General features: G+C 40.1%; 1 protein-coding gene across 1 annotated transcript in view; it reads right to left on the bottom strand.

Moving 5' to 3' along the window:
- Window positions 1-17906, bottom strand: part of stxbp2 (syntaxin binding protein 2) — a 69014-nt gene that overhangs the window by 35224 nt on the left and 15884 nt on the right. Inside the window, exons 2-5 of the mRNA XM_060855326.1 lie at window positions 12043-12092; window positions 6375-6456; window positions 3721-3797; window positions 1562-1640 (exon numbers count right to left, since the gene is read on the bottom strand). Coding sequence (XP_060711309.1) covers window positions 1562-1640; window positions 3721-3797; window positions 6375-6456; window positions 12043-12092 — 288 coding nt within the window. The remainder of the gene's footprint in view (window positions 1-1561; window positions 1641-3720; window positions 3798-6374; window positions 6457-12042; window positions 12093-17906) is intronic.

The following is a 17906-nucleotide window of genomic DNA, read 5'->3' as shown; positions in this document are numbered from 1 at the left end:
ATAATCTAACTTACAAGGAAGGATCAAGGCCAGTTAGTGAGTTCATATAGATGGCATAACTTCTACCAAACTATTAAATAAAAACTTGTAAACTGCAATATTTGTGACATAAGGTTTTATTCTTTGTAATGCTTTGAAATAAATCCAATTGTAAGTTTCTCTTATTTTCTCTCCTCCATTCCTTCCATCTGACAGAGTACCCTTCCCCCTGGGGTACATGCAATTCAGAGGTTTACTAGAGGTTTAATTCTAGAGCAGTATCAATTCAATTTTTAGATTGGAGTTAAGAAAATGTTTGAGCGATTATTGATAAGACTTTTTCCTCATGAAAAATCTGTGGAGAAAGCTGTCATGTAGGGGCACTGTGTGGCATGACAGTGCATTATTACATTAGTTCTACCTGCCCCCCTCAATTCCCAATCTACTGGCATACAATTCATAGAAGACAAAGGCAATACTTTCTGCCTTGCAGAAGGGAAGGCATGGGGTTGGGCAAAAATTTAAAAAAGGATAATATGTAATTTACACAAAATGCCTAAGTGTAATACGAGTTTATCTATCTGGAGGACTTGCACCTGGATGAAACCCTAGAGAGAGAAGTAAACTGGCCCAAATTAGTATTAGAAGACAGAGTTTGGGAGAAGATTTGTAGCTCGGGTGCTCGTTGTTGTGGTTCTGTTCGCCGAGCTGGGAATTTGTGTTGCAGACGTTTCGCCCCCTGTCTAGGTGACATCCTCAGTGCTTGGGAGCCTCCTGTGAAGTGCTTCTGTGATCTTTCCTCAGGCATTTGTAGTGGTTTGAATCTGCCAATTCCAATTGTCAGTTCCAGCTGTTCGCTGCAGTGGCCGGTATATTGGGTCCAGGTTGAAGTGCTTGTTGATTGAATCTGCAGATGACTGCTATGCCCCAAGCACTTCGACCTGGACCCAATATACCGGCCACTGCAGCGAACAGCTGGAACTGACAACCGGAATCGGCAGATTCAAACCACTATAAATGCCGGAGGAAAGATCACAGAAGCGCTTCACAGGAGGCTCCTAAGCACTGAGGATGTCACCTAGACAGGGGACGAAACGTCTGCAACACAAATTCCCAACTCGGCGAACAGAACAACAACAATTAGAAGACAGAAAATGGTCAAAACAACATTACATTGAACTCTGTGCATTCAGTTGATCATATCTTAATTATAACCAGTACAATATATTTTACAACATGAGAAGTCAGCTGAACCCCTTCTTGACAGGTAGCAGCACTTCAAAAATGGAACACTGGCTCCAATCCTATTTACCATGAACCATATCCTTCCCAGATTCCTGTCCACATCACTTATACTACTACCTGTAGTAAGCGTTCCAGTAATCCTATAGTATAAATTGAACCATATCATATGCTCTTGGATTTTCATGCAGAACTATGGAAAACATTGATATCTTTGCTCTTCCAGAAAGGGTCCAAAACATGCATGTGAAAGAAAAAGCAACATTTGGAATAGCAATAACTTCAAGGTTGTTATCTGCTCAAATTAAAATTGGGGAAACTGGAAATATTAAACACTTACTGTCAATGAAGAACACATGGGCTGCTTTATACATAAATGTTGGAGTGTCTTTGAAGTCATTAATGAGGGCTCGAACAGACTGGAAAGAAAAAGATGAAGAGTTGCACCCAGGATTAAAATAAACCAGAAACATATATACATATTTTGCTCACCATGTATTTACTTCTCCAATGTATATGAAGAACAACTACCCCATACTCCTTGATGGTCTAATGAAGAGTCATCTGGACTTGAAATGTTAGCTTGTGCATTCTCTCTCTCTCTCTATTAGATGCTGCCTGATGCGATTTCCAACTTTTTTTGTTTTCAATATTTCATATCAAATTTGAACAGTAGGACACTATTGTTTAATGGTTAATTGAGTAATGCAATTGTTGACAGCTCAAATCCCACAAAAAAAGTTATGAAATTAAATTTATTAAATTCAGTAATATGGTAGGTTGGGGGCCAAAGTGACTACCATAACACTGACAAAATTCAACATGTTTATTCAGTTGTAACATTTTGGAACTCTTCTGAATGACTGAAATGTTATAATCCATTCCCTTCTCCTAGATCTTTCTCATTTCCAGAATTTGTCTGAATTTCAAGTATCTTTCTGTTCAGAATCCAAAACATTAAACTAGTGTTCCCCCTGAACAAAACGCAGATTGACCTAAAATGTATTCGCAACAGTGCTGCCTTTTATTTCAGATTGCCAATATTTGCTGTTTGCTCTTATATGTAATGCAAGATCAACTATCCGCTAAACAGGATTGAAATAAAGTTCAGCTGGGGTAAAACAGAGGCAAGAGAAAGAGAATATCAGAATCATGGATCATAAATGCCACCTTCTCAGATTAACTGCTCAACAGGACTTATGCCAATCCATTTTACCTTCATAATCAGATATTTGACCATTGTTTTTCTGAGAAATACACAATGCCCTACAAATGTCACAAAGTAGTGCACATGACAAACACTTTAAAACTAATTTTAATACTGCACTAAAGGCCCATAAGGAAACTGGCTCCTGCCATGCAGGTCCAAAGCAGCAGTGCTCCAAGAGCACGTTCTGTTATATTTGCTAAAGAACTTACCCACTTTAATTGATCTTTCCAAAGCCATTAAAAACAGATTTACTGCTACAGTAGATAAATATATCAATCACTGCTGGTTAACAGAAAAACACCCCAAGGTATTTCATGGAAGCACCGTTAGATCAAAACTTGCATCAAGTCAAAAATATACATAAAAAAAGAGGGGAACGAAACAAAAAAAAAGGATGCAGACAACCAGAGACAAAATGAGATATAGGGGCAAATTCCATCATGTGGGGTCTGTCTTTCTTGTAGGGTGTCACATTTCTGATCCTGGGATCACCAGTTCAATTACATGCCTAATCACTAACTGGAGGCCAAGAGTCTTCCTTTGGATATACATGTAATTAAAGTGGTTCACATGGTGATACACTGTAAAGGGACTCAGATTTTTAAAATGACTAAACTAAAATTGATGGTTTGAGACTAGGTTTGAAGCTCACACAAACTCTACAATTTGCTGCTATTTGTTTGCAACTGCCAGAATTTGCTGTTCAATGCTAAGTTTTTAAACAAGAATTCCAGAAAAGATCAGCTTGCCCTGGATATTTGAATTACTATTCTTTTCTGCTGGTATCTGTGCTAAATCCAACCCAGACAAAACAGAATAGTGACATCCCTTAGATCTGTAGTTTGATGGAAACAAAAATAATCCTTCATCCATTATTTTCCTACAACGGCAGTGCCATTTATTTCTCCTATTTGTACTCTTACACAGAAAGCTGATGTAAACTTAGTGGTGATGATAATATAGTTTTCTCTCCACAGCATAGCTGAGGTAGGTTCCAAATCAGTAGAAGCTAATACAAAAGTACTTTTTGTATTTGTATAGTTGTAGAGCAAGTTAAACCGAGCATTAGATGGCCTCAATCCGGTTACTAGGAGACTGGTATGGGTTTTTTTTCAGTTGGGGTGGAGATGCATTCTTCAGCAACAAAGGAGACATGCACCGTAATAGTCTGGTGCCACACCCATTGTCAAATGAAGATGACTGACTTTTTAAACAAATACACAACCATTCAGAGTTTGGACAGTAACCTGAACAAGTGTTTATACTTGCAGCTTGTATTCAGTACATGCCTTTTCTGATGGTGTAATCAAGTAGATGGCTTCCAAACTGGGAATTGGCTCCCGCCGCTTGTTGATATCTTCGACAACTGGAAGAAGAGAGACCATGTCGCAACAAGTATCAAGTATCATTATATGAGAATTAATACTGTAGTCTTGGGAGACAGACATATGTATCTGTTACGCAAAAGTTGTGAACACCCTGCATAACCTAGGCTTCAGGCAAGGAGGAAAAAAAGACAGATCTCAGCTTCAATAGGGTGCAATATTTGAAATCATAAAACAAGTATTTCTGAAGAAGCACCTAATCCTAACCCTTTTCTTCCACACACTAAATTTTCTAACAATCACCTGTATTTCAAAAATAACGCAGAGAAGGGAAGAGAGAAAACAATGACAGACCTGTTAGACTAATGTCAAGTAATAGGGAAAATCCTAGAATCTATTATAGAGAATGAGATAATGGGACACTTGGAAAATAATCTGAGTCAATATGAATTTATGAAAAGGAAATAATGTTTGACAAACCTGTTGGCAGTTTTTCTGCATGTGTGACAATGCTGCTCCTTTAAACAAGGTTATAAGGAGATTAGATTCCCTACAGTGCACAAACAGGCCCTTCGGCCCAACCAGTCCACACCGACCCTCCGAAGAGTAACCCACCCAGACCCATTTCCCTCTGACTAATGCACCTAACACAATAGGACAATTTAGCATGGCCAATTCACCTAACCCGCACATCTTTGGACGGTGGGAGGAAACCCACGCAGACACGGGGAGAATGTGCAAACTCCGCACAGTCGCCAGAGGCTGGAATTGAACCTGGGACCCTGGTGCTGTGAGGCAGCAGTGCTAACCACTAAGCCACTGTGCTGTCTTTCGTTTTCTTCCCCCCCCCCCCCGCCCCAAGAGAGGTTGTAAAAGACAGACTCAGAAAAGTCTGGGTTTGGATGGGTTTTAGCTCCAGTTCGATTATAGCCAACAGATTCTTCCTCAAGCAAAGGGTTTTCAAGCTTTTAAAACAAAAACACTTGTAACAATGGAAGTGCTCCCAGCTCAGGTTTAGTCTGGTTTGACTTGTTATTAGCACAGTAATGTTGTAGAAGCTACTGGACCCAGAGAAGCAGGTCTATACTGGTACGCTCTTGGAGATCTCTCCTGTATGACCCTGCTTGACTTTACCTTTTGTGCAAAGACATGTTTGTGGGGATTGGTACAAGTATTGGAACAGTTGGAATAACCTGAAGTTTTGGAGAAATTAAGTTATTCTGTACTCGGTTCTCTTTTGTTTGTGTTTCATTCGGTAATCTCATAGATAAATACAGTTTTGTTTAAAACTAAGTGGGTTGACCAGCTGCATCACTCCTGGAATAGCTACGTTATACCTGCTTAAAACAACTAGCAAAATTAGGGTCTAGACCATGTTCTTGAAATGTTTTGAGGGGGGGGCCAGACCTGGCCCATAACACGTTACCAGCAAAGTAAATAGTGGATGCATTGTACTTGGACTTTCGGAAAGTGTTTGGGGTGGTGCCACAGAGATTAACAAACAAAATTAGAGTACAAGGATACTTTTTTTGGAGGGGGGGAGGCGCGGAAGAGAGAATGAATGAGGGACAGCACAGAGAGACAGACAGCGTGGACGGAGGTTTGGTTAACAAAACGAAAACAGAAGGAATAAAATGGTTTGCTAGTATATCCCACGTTTGGGTTCGAGCAGTCAGCAATCTGTAATCAATTGTTTGGAGTCAGAATCAGCAAATGACAGGAATGGACATCACCAACCCAAGGAAACCTTAACACAAATGGAAAGCAGGTCACTAACACCAGTGCTTCACCAGAGGCTCACTGATGTTACCTCGTATCATAAACGTCTGAAAATGAACCTTCTAGATCAGCGAGCAAACTTACATTCAGAATCTAAAATTTGCAAATGACAAAAATGGGTGGTAATATAAGCTGTAAGCTTAGTGGGGATTTCAATAGGTGGAATGGGCAAGAACATGGCAGAGAGAATATGTGGTAAATAAGTGAGGTAATCTGCCTTAATTCAAAGGAACAGAAGTAGAGGGTACTCTTCAAACAATGGGAAATTGGGAGGAGGGGGGGGGGTAGAGCTCCAGAGAGCATGAAAATTGATGTTGATTGTATTGAACAGTATTGAATTTGATAACTCACTAAATTGGAATCTAGTGTCCTTGTCTGTTAAGAGTCTCCTTCCTCTCAGAGTTACAGACTTCGCAATAAACTAAACTGATTCCCATTTTTAAAGAAAACAAGTACTTTTACTAATATTAAAAATGGTATGCCAAGTAGCCTCCTGTGTGAGTTCATTATACAATGATATATATTACCTGTTTCATGGATGCAAATACAATACTGTGCTTTACAACATGCAGAGGTCAGGTGGTTAATGAAACTTTGGACTGTGCCTCTGTGCAATAAAATTAATCCTTGGCAGATCCATCCAGGCAGGTTTCTTTGTGCAATAATTAAACAATGATCACTTTGCAATGTAAAACAATATATACCAAATGCACAAGTTACCCTGGCTAGTCTTTACACCTTCATGCAGAACCCTTCCCCCACCACCCCAGCCACGCAAGCCAACTCCATGCCTTCCTCAAACTGGGATTCAAACTAAACAAATGGTTACATTTACTCACTGGTAATGCCTTCTGCCATTATGTCAGACATTTTACAACAGGAAGACAAGATCTTCATACTTAGGTGATCCACAAGCAGAACCTAGGAAAGGTTTAGAGAAAGTTGTATTTAACCAATTCCTTTTGATTATTATTTGGGAGAGGCATTTAATCAAGACTGACAGCATGATATTGTGACAATATATTTTAAAAAAAGCAATGGTTAGGTAATGTTAAAATTGGGTGTTAAGAACATAATTTAAATTTAACTGCAGGGCAATGGGTACAAATGATCAAAAAGGTAAACCGTATATTGGGAAGCTGTTCATTAAGTGACTGATAATTGAAATGGTTTTGTCATGCTGCAATGGAGAATTTCCTACATTTTCACAGAAACATAAGAGCATGAGTAGGCTATTCAGCCCCTTGAACCTGCCCTGGATTAAGGCTGATTATCCACCTTTCTGCTGTCACCCATGTTATGCCATAATATCGTTAATATACAAAAATCGATCTTGCACACAATGGCTGTGGATCAATGGTCAGCCATGGCAAGGCTTTTTAAAATGCTACCCTCTTAGTAAAGAATTTACTCATCTCATTGCTAAATAGCTTGTACCTTATCTTCAATGGTTAGCCACCCAAGATCCTTTTTACCTACTCTAGCCCTCTAAGCATTCTGCTTATTTCAATTAGCTCACTTCTCGTTGGCCTAAACTGTTAAGAGGCCCAGGTTCCTCAATCTTCCCTAAAAATGACAGCCCCACCAGTGCAGGAATTAGATGAGGAACTTCCATTGCATTCTTTTATGGAAAATATACCTTGCCATGGGCAAGGGAACCTTAACAATGCACAATAATTGAAGTGTGCTCTCACTAAGATTCAAGACAATTGAAACAACACCATTATTTTTATACTCTTATCCTAAGAGGATAAAAGAAAATATACCATCTTCTTTCTTTTCTTAAGTGTTTGCTGCACCTACAGGCTAAATTTCAGAGAATCATGAATAAGAATACACTAGTCCCTTCGGACACTCACGCTTCCCAAATCTCTCACCAGTAATGAAATGTTTTGCACGCCCGTTCCTCCAATCAATGTGGAAACCTCTCACTCAATCACATTTTATTTTATCTGCTATACTCTTATCCACTCAATTTGTCTAAATGCCCTTGCAGCCTCTTTGCATCCTCAACTCTCATAATTCTATGTTTGCGGATAACTAGCAGTATGTTTGGTCCCCACATCAGACTGAACTGCAGCCCGAAGCACTGATCCTTGTGGTACCAGACTAATCATAGCCTGATAATCTGCATTTCAATCAGATAAGCAATCCTCAATTCATGTCAGTATATTAGCCTCTAATCCATGCACTCTAATTTTGTTAACTAACTTCTATTGGACTTTATCAAAAGCTTTCTGAAAATCCACCATATCCAATGGGTCTGCCTTACCTCTTTCACTGGTAACATTCTCAAAATACTTGGAACAGATGTGATTTGCCTTTCATAAATCTATGTTGACCGTCCAGTTATCACATCCTTTATAGTAAATCATATTCGTTCAAAGTTTGTGAGAAGATTTGTAGCTCGGGTGCTCATTGTTATGGTTCTGTTCGCCGAGCTGGGAATTTGTGTTGCAGATGTTTCGTCCCCCGTCTAGGTGACATCCTCCGTGCTTGGGAGCCTCCTGTGAAGCGCTTCTGTGATCTTTCCTCCGGCATTTATAGTGGTTTGAATCTGCCGCTTCTGGATGTCAGTTGGCCAGTGTATTGGGTCCAGGTCGATGCGCTTATTGATTGAATCTGTGGATGAGTGCCATTCCTCTAGGAATTCCCCTGGCTGTTCTGTTTGGCTTGTCCTATAATAGTCATGTTGTCCCAGTCGAATTCATGTTGCTTGTCATCTGCGTGTCTGGCTACTAAGGATAGCTGGTCGTGTCGTTTCGTGGCTAGTTGACCAAAAGATTACAGAAGCGCTTCACAGGAGGCTCCCAAGCACTGAGGATGTCACCTAGACAGGGGACGAAACGTCTGCAACACAAATTCCCAGCTTGGCGAACAGAACTACAACAGATCATATTTGTATCATGACCGATGTCAGACTAACAGATCTTTAATTTCCTGTTTTAGGTCTCTCCTTTCTTAAATAGGGAGGTTTCATTTACAATCCTTCAGTCTGCAAGCACAATTCCACAATTGGTAGAATTCTGAATGATGATCACCAATGCATCCACCATCTGTACAGTCACTTCTTTCAATACTCTGGGAACTAAATCATGTCACCAAGACTCGAGGGTTTAAGCTTTAAGGGAAAGGCTGAACAGGTTAGGGCCAGTTTTCTTGGAGGATTGGAGGTCGAGGGGCAACCTTAGAGATTTATAAAATCATGAGGAGCGTGGATAGGGTGAATAGCCAAGGTCTTTTTCCGAGGATGATGGAGTAAAAATAGAGGATGTAGGTTTAAGGTGAGGGGAAAGATTTAAAAAGGACCCGAGGGGTAACTTTTCACACAGAAGGTGATGCAAGTATGGATCAAGCTGTTAGAGGAATTGGTGGAGGCAGGTATAATTAAAAGATTTGAAAGGCATCTGGATAGGTACATGAATAGGAATTGCTTAAGAGGGAAATGGACTAAATGGGACTAGGTCATATTGGGATGTCTAGTTGGCCTGCGAGTTGAACAAAGGTGTGACTCTAACTCAGATCGGGAAATGTCTCAACTTAGTCCTTTAAATTTCTTTAGTACTACTATTTTGTTTGACACTAAATGCTAACTTATTTCAGTTCCTCATTCACACCAGGCTCTTGAATCTTTATTATTTCTGAAAGGTTTCTGGTCTTTTCCTTGGTGAAAACAGACACAAAGTAATTATTTAGCTTCTCTATCACTTCCCACAACATTTCAACTCTGCCTATAATTGACTAATATTGTACTTGCTAATAGTTTTCCTCTTTACTTACATATGGGTACCTTTACAATCCATTTTCATGCTTCTTGCTCATTTATATTTAAAACTCCATTATCAGTTTCTTTTACCAAGTTCTAAGATGCTCCTGATCCTCAGGCCTCCTAGATTTCTGGAAACCTTAAACCACCTCCTTTTATCTAATACAATCAATCTTTAGCTTCCTTTGTCGACTATGGTTAACTCACTTTTCTGATTAGATTTTTGTGCCTTAAAAGTAATGCACATGTTTTGTTAAAAAATGTATTTAATCAGTAAATTTTATACACTGCACATCTACTTTCATATCTTTCACCAATCCATAACAGCCAATGGGCCCCTTATACCTTCATTGCCTTGTATAGATTTAAGACCCTAGTTTCAAATTGAATTACATCATTTTCAAACTTTATGGAAAATTCTATTATAAATTACATTTTATTATTTAGGGAAGAGAAATTTGAGGCAATATTACTAGTATTTAATAATTCATCAGAAAAAGATGCCAGTGATTTGGTAGAAACTGATGTATTGTCACCTTTCATACATAATGAAATTACATTTCTAGGGAATGGATTAAAGACCCAACCAGTTCAACATTAGCAGAAGAAAACAACAAAATGGAACCCTTACTAAAGGAGAAAATGCAAGAACACCTTAAATTAAAAATATAACAATGAATAGTCAAATATGGATTTCAAAAAATGAAAATCCTTCTTGATCCAATATCTCAAACTTTTGGAAAAGATAACAGAGAATAGATAATGGAAGTGTTGTGTATGCTATTTGTTTCAATTTTCAAAAGACCTTCAGTAATGTGCCCCATATACTAAATGCACATTTTTTTTTACTTAATCCAATCAGGAATCTTGAAGCCACTGGAAATCCAAAGCAAAGAATAGGAACACAGGATGGATATTCAGAATTTCAGGAGGTGGGAAGTGGTATTCCACAAGAATTTGTATTGAGTTCACAATTTATATTTCCTAAATGCACAAAGTTCAAATTGTTATTGATAATTGATAAATCTTTGATACCAAATAACACCAGCTTGCAGATGAAGGGTGAGCAGTCAATTCTGAGGAGGACTGCAACACATTACAGGAGATAAGTAAATTTGTAGAACAGGCTATTAATTGGTAAATGAAGTTCAGCACAGACACATGAAAAAGCGAGGTAGTACATTCTGCTAGTAAGAATAGGGAGGTACTTATTTGGTGGGGCAGAGGAATAAAAGTATCTCAGAATACAAACTAGACTTCATAGTTACAGAATAAAGAGACCGGTATTTACAATTTTGTCAATGTACCAATATCAATGAGAAAGAGGGGTATCATTTGGTCTGTTTTATTTCTCCCATAGTTTTCATTACATTTCCTGCTTTTTATCCCACACAGAAGTTAGTCACTGCAAAACTACTTTAAGATAATAATTGTTCATTGCCAGTTTGTCCTGCATTTGAAAAACTTAAAACATTCAATATAGTTAACTTTACTTTTCTATTGGCACTGAATGAATCTCTCATTTAACTCACGAGATTGATAGTCTGAGGTTTCCATGTGCACTCATTTCTTAGCCTGCTAGCACTACTGTTGGACTGGGAAGCAAAGGGGGGTGGGGTGGGGGGGGGGGGGGGTGGAGTATGGAGCATTAGATGCACCATATCCTCAGAAGAGGCTTCTTTTGGATCACACCAATCACAACGTTACAAACTTTCAGCAGCTGTGCTTTAAACAGAGACCTGTGTGTGTCTCAATCTGGATCCAAGCCAATCAGTAAGACTGGAGCTGACATCCTTTTCCCTTGTGGATGAAGTTTATTAACCAAGTTTTAGCACACAGCAGACCCACCTGCCTTATGAGTATTACCTGAATTGATTGGGAAACTGAAGTACATTTTCCATTTGCAGATCTTTCAATGATTTATTTTGAACTAAGCAGGTGAGCTGAATGCACACTTTTCATTCTTTTTCAATGCTAATACCTTCCATTTACCTGTTCTGAATTTTATCTATTCTATTTTGCCCTCCTGTAAGTCTTGGAATTTTTGGGATTCTTAACTGGTCCTCCTCTTCTTAGACAGTCCCTTAGGATTAAGAATGACTTGCTTCTACCCTGCTCCATTTCGAAGACCTGGTACACTTACTCTAATGCAATAATTTATATAAGCTTTGAGGAATTTATGGCTCAGGTATCAGCATTTCATGCATCATATAACAATGAGCTTTTGAAAAGTGTAAATACCATATCTGATTTAAGCAAACACTGACAACACTATCAAGCTATTAATTACTGCCAAAGATTTATCACCCTATGCCACCTAGCATTCAAGCTAAGGATACAGAGATTGTATTTAATTTATTGCACTGTCAGAATTGCAAGACACTTCCTTCCAAGATCAACGCTGACTGGAGATGAAACAAATCAAGGCAGTGACCACAGCTCAATTGCTTGGAATCTTCACATTCCATACAAAATGTAAGTTACATGAGCCCATAGAAACATTACTGTAAATTCAGTCACTAATTTTTTCCAAAGGATGGTACAGCAAGCTTATGATTGGAAACAGCATCCAACCGCCTAACATCACTAATAAGGTCCAAATTATTCTTATATCAGATTTTGATACTGGTACTTGAACCATTGAGTAAGTCCAAACGCACAAAAGAAACTGCCTGAAGATGAATCATTTCTCTTTCCTTCTCCAAGCTGAAAGTATTCAGGTCCAAATAGGTATTACATACCTTCCACTCTCCATCCTTCTTCAGATTCTTGATCACCCCAGTTAAAATTTCTACAAGAAAAGAAAAACTCCAGTTGAGATCATAAGAAAAGTATTTATGGGGTAATGTTTATTTTCATGTCTTGATACAGTAGTGTAAAGAGGATACGTGCCATATTAAACAGAAATAAATAAAGCACACCCTGGATCAGTTAAGTCCTTCAATCAAAATACAGATATGGCCAGCAACAAATAGATTATTGAAATGTACTTATTCAAGGAACAGCTACAGTGGATCCTTGATAAGTATATACCTGATGTACCTGTCAGGCAGGGAGAAGAGGAGTTGTCCAGCACGGGAGCCGTGGTTTACTAAGGAAGTTGAATCTCTTGTCAAGAGTAAGGAGGCTTATGTTAGGAGATGTGATGGCTCAGTTAGGAGGCTTGAGAGTCACATGTTAGCCAGGAAAGACCTAAAAAAAGAGACCTATGAGGAGCCAGGAGGGGCCATGAGAAGTAATTGGTAGATAGGCAAGGCTTTCTATAGGTATATCAGGAATAAAAGAATAACAGGAGTAAGATAAGGGCCAATCAAGAATAATAGTGGAAAGTTGTGCATGGAGTCAGCAGAGATACGGAATGCACTGAATGAATACTTTGAAAAAGACAACGCTATCGAGGAGAATATGGAGATACAGTCTACTAGATTAGATGGGATTGAGGTTCAAAAGGAGGTGGTGTTAACCATTCCGGAAAGGGTAAAAATAGATGCATCCCCTGGGCTCAATGGGATTTATCCAAGGATTATCTATGAAGCCAGGAAGGAGATTGCCGAGCCTTGGGCTTAGATCTTTATGTTGTCATTGTCTACAGAGATAGCGCCAGAAGACTGGAGGATAGCAAATGTCATTCCCTTGATCAAAGAGGGGAGTAGAGACAACCCTGATAATTATAGTCCAGGAAGCCTTACTTCAGTTGTGGGTAAAGTCAGAGTCAGTGACGTATAGCATGGAAACAGACCCTTCAGTCCAACCCGTCCACGCCAATCAGATATCCTAACCCAATCTAGTCCCACCTGCCAGCACCCGGCTCATATCCCTCCAAACCCTTCCTATTCAGATACCCATCCAAATGCCTCTTAAATGTTGCAATTGTACCAGCCTTCATCACTTCCTCTGGCAGCTCATTCCATACATGTAGCTCATTCCATACCCTCTGGCAGCTCATTCCATACCCTCTGCGTGAAAAGTTGCCCCTCAGGTCTCTTTTATATCTTTCCCCTCTCATCCTAAACCTACGCCCTCTAGTTCTGGACTCCCTGACCCCAGGGAAAAAAACTTTGTCTATTTATCCTATCCATTTTGTAAACCTCTATAAGGGTCACCCCTCCGCCTCTGACGCTCCAGGGAAAACAGCCCCAGCCTGTTCAGCCTCTCCCTGTAGCTCAGATCCTCCAACCCTGACCATATCCTTGTAAATCTTTTCTGAACCCTTTCAAGTTTCACAACATATTTCCAATATGAAGACGACCAGAATTGCATGCAATATTCCAACAGCGGTCTAACCAATGTCCTGTACAGCCGCAACATGACCTCCCAGCTCCTGTACTCAATACTCTGACCAATAAAGGAAAGCATACCAAACGCCTTCTTCACTATCCTATCTACCTGCGACTCCACTTTCAAGGAACTATGAACCTGCACTCCAAGGTCTCTTTGTTCAGCAACAGCTCCCTAGGACCTTACCATTAAGTGTATAAGTCTTGCTAAGATTTGCTTTCCCGAAATGCAGCACCTCACATTTATCTGAATTAAACTCCATCTGGCACTTCTCAGCCCATTGGCCCATCTGGTCCAGATCCTGTTGTAATCTGGAGGTAACTCTCTTTGCCATCCACTACATCTCCAATTTTGCTGTCAACTGCAAACTTACTAACTGTACCTCTTTGCTCACATCCAAATCATTTATGTAAATGACAAAAGGTAGAGGGTCCAGCAGCGATCTTGTGGCAGTCCACTGGTCACTGGCCTCCAGTCAGAAAAACAACCCTCCACCACCACCCTCTGTCATCTACCTTTGAGCCAGTTCTGCATCCAAATGGCTAGTTCTCCCTGTATTCCATGAGATCCAACCTTGCTAATCAGTCTCCCATGGGGAACCTTGTCGAACACCTTACTGAAGTCCATATAGATCACATCTACTGCTCTGCCCTCAATCATCTTTGTTACTTCTTCAAAAAACTCAATCAAGTTTGTGAGACATGATTTCCCATGCACAAAGCCATGCTGACTATCCCGAATCGGTCCTTGCCTTTCCAAATACATGTACATCCTGTCCCTCAGGGTTCCCTCCAACAACTTGCCCACCACCAAGGTCAGCCTCACCAGTCTGTAGTTCCCTGGCTTGTCTTCACTGCCGTTCTTAAACAGTGGAACCATGTTAGCCAACCTCCAGACTTCCAGCACCTCTCCTGTGACTATCGATGATACAAATATCTCAGGAAGATGCCCAGCAATCACTTTTCTAGCTTCCCACAGAGTTCTCAGGTACACCTGATCAGGTCCTGGGGATTTATCCACTTTTAACCGTTTCAAGACATCCAGCACTTCCTCCTCTAATCTGGACATTTGCAAGATGTCACCATCTATTTCCCTACAGTCTATATCTTCCAAATCCTTTTCCATAGTAAATACTGATACAAAATATTAATTTAGTATCTCCCTCATTTTCAGCGGCTCCACACAAAGGCCATCTTGCCAATCTTTGAGGGACCCTATTCTCTCCCTAGTTACCCTTTTGTCCTTAATATATTTGTAAAAACCCTTTGGATTCTCCTTAATTCTATTTGCCAAAGCTTCCTCATGTCCCCGTTTTGCCCTCCTGATTTCCCGCATAAGTATACTCCTTTCTTTATACTCTAAGGATTCACTTAATCTATCCTGTCTATTCCTGACATATCCTTCCTTATTTTTCTTAACCAAACCCTCAATTTCTTTAGTCATCCAGCATTCTCTATACCTACCATTCTTCCCTTTCACCCTGACAGGAATATACTTTCTCTGGATTCTTGTTATCTCATTTCTGAAGGCTTCCCATTTTCCAGCCGCCCCTTTACCTGCGAACATCTGCCTCCAATCAGCTTTCAAAAGTTCTTGCCTAATACCATCAAAATTGGCCTATCTCCAATTTAGAACTTCAACTTTTAGATCTGATCTATCCTTTTCCATCACTATTTTAAAACTAATTGAATTATGGTCGCTGGCCCCAAAGTGCTCCCCCACTGACACCTCAAGTCACCTGCCCTGCCTTATTTCCCAAGAGTAGGTCAAGTTTTGCACCTTCTCTAGTAGGTACATCCACATACTGAATCAGAAAATTGTCTTGTACACACTTAAATTCCTCTCTACCTCAACCTTTAAACACTATGGCAGTCCCAGTTGATGTTTGGAAAGTTAAAATCCCCTGCCATAACTACTCTATTATTCTTACAGGTAACTGAGATCTCCTTGCGAGTTTGTTTCTCAATTTCCCTCTATAATATAATCCCAATAAGGTGATCATCCCTTTCTTATTTCTCAGTTCCACCCAAATAACTTCCCTGGATGTATTTCTGGGAATATCCTCCCTCAGTACACCTGTAATGCTCATCCTTATCAAAAAATGCCACTCCCCCACCTCTCTTGCCTCCCTTTCTATCCTTCCTGTAACATTTGTATCCTGGAACATTAAGCTGCCAGTCCTGCCCATCACGGAGCCATGTTTCTGTAATTGCTATGATATCCCAGTCCCATCTTCCCCCCACCACTACCCCCCCCAACCTTACTAGTTTAAATCCTCCCAAGCAGTTCTAGCAAATTTCCCTGCCAGTATATTAGCCCCCTTCCAATTTAGGTGCAATCCGTCCTTCTTGTACAGGTCACTTCTACTCCAAAAGAGATTTCAAAAAGTGTTGGAAAGAGTTATAAAAGGTAGGATTTATAAATCATCTGGAAAGGAATAATTTGATTAGGGATAGTCAACATGGTTTTGTGAAGGTTAAGTTGTGCCTCACAAACCTTAGAGTTCTTTGAGAAGATGACTAAACAGGTGGATGAGGGTAAAGCAGTTGATGTGGTGTATATGGATTTCAGCAAGGCATTTGGTAAGGTACCCTACAGTAGGCTATTGCACAAAATAGAGGCATTGGATTGAGGGTGATTTGGCGGTTTGGATGAGAAATTGGCTAGCTGTAAGATGATAGCTTGTGGTTGTTGATGGGAAACGTTCAGCTTGGAGTTCAGTTACTAGTGCTTTACCACAAGGATCTGTTTTGGGTGCACTGCTGTTTGTCATTTTTATACTTGGATGAGGGCATAGAAGGATTGGTTAGTAAATTTGTGAATGACACTAAGGTCGGTAGAGTTGTGGATTGTGCCAAAGGTTTTGTAGGTTACAGAGAAATTGATAAGTTGCAGGGCTGGGCTGAGGGATGGCAAATGGAGTTTAATGCGGTAAAGTGAGAGGTCATTCACTTTGGAAGGAGTAACAGGAATGCAGAGTATTGGGCTAATGGCAAGATTCTTGGTAGTGTCGATGAGCAGAGAGATCACGGTGTCCAGGTACATAGATCCTTAAAAGTTGCCACCCAGATTGATAAGATTGTTAAGGAGGCATACAGTACGTTAGCTTTTACTGCTAGGAGAATTGAGTTTTGAAACCAGGAGGTCATGCTGCAGCTGTACAAAACACTGGTGTGGCCGCACTTGGGAGTACTGCGCACAGCTCGAGTCACCACACTGTAGGAAGGATGTGGAAACTTTGGAAAGGGTTCAGCTGAGATTTACCAGAATGTTGCCTGGTATGGGGGGGGGGGGGGGGGGGGGGGTCTTAAGAGGAAAGACTGAGAAACAGGAGGCTATTTTCATTAGAGAGAAGGTGGTTGAGAAGTGACTTAATTGAGACATAAAAGAAAATCAGAGGGTTAGATAGAGTGGACAGAGCCTTTTTCCTCACATGGCGATGGCAAGCACGAAAGGACACAGCTTTAAATTGAGGGGTGATAGATATAGGACAGATGTCAGAGATAGTTTTCTTACTCAAGAGTAGTAGGGGCGTGGAACGCCCTGACTGCAACAGTAGCAGACTCGCCAACTTTATGGGCATCTAAATGGTCAATGGATAGACATATGGATGAGAATGGAATAGTGTAGGTTAGATGGGCTTCAGATTGGTTTCACAGGTCAGCACAACATTGAGGGCCGGAGGGCCTGTACTGTGCTGCAATGTTCTACGTTCTAGATAGAATGAGGGGACCAGATTAGAATCACTGACTTCATAAAACCTAAATGGACAAGAATAAATAAAGTGTAAACATGGCGCTCTACAGTTCAAGTAGTAAAATGTTTTACCAATCGTCATCATTTAAAATTCAACAACTAGTTAAAGCATATTGCTAGATTTATGGAGAATTTGCATTATTACATGTATTGCACACATTGTGAAATCTCAGAGGATTGTTGCTAGTTCAACTTATTGAGCTGTCATTTATAATTAATAATACATAAATCATAGAATGTGTTTTATTCACACTAGTAAGTGCATTATGTAAAAGGTTAAATTCATTCCTCCTTTTATCAAACAGTAATGGAGAAGAAGCCACTTAAAGTCAGAGTCGTACAGCATGGAAACAGACCCTTTGGCCCAACTCATCCATGCCAACCAGATATCCAAAATTGATCTAACCTCATTTTGCCAACTCGTATCTCTCTAAACCCTTCCTATTCATATTCCCATCAGGTGCCTTTTAAATGTTGTAAATGTACTAGCCACCTCTACTTTGTGGCAGCTCATTCAATACACACTCCACCCTCTATGAAAAAGTTGGCCCTCAGACCCTTTTTAAGTCTT

This window comes from Hemiscyllium ocellatum, chromosome 45, assembly GCF_020745735.1.
Source record: "Hemiscyllium ocellatum isolate sHemOce1 chromosome 45, sHemOce1.pat.X.cur, whole genome shotgun sequence".
Taxonomy (NCBI): Eukaryota; Metazoa; Chordata; class Chondrichthyes; order Orectolobiformes; family Hemiscylliidae; genus Hemiscyllium; species Hemiscyllium ocellatum.
Note: the sequence above shows the minus strand (reverse complement) of the source record. Positions and strands in the feature narration are given on the sequence as shown.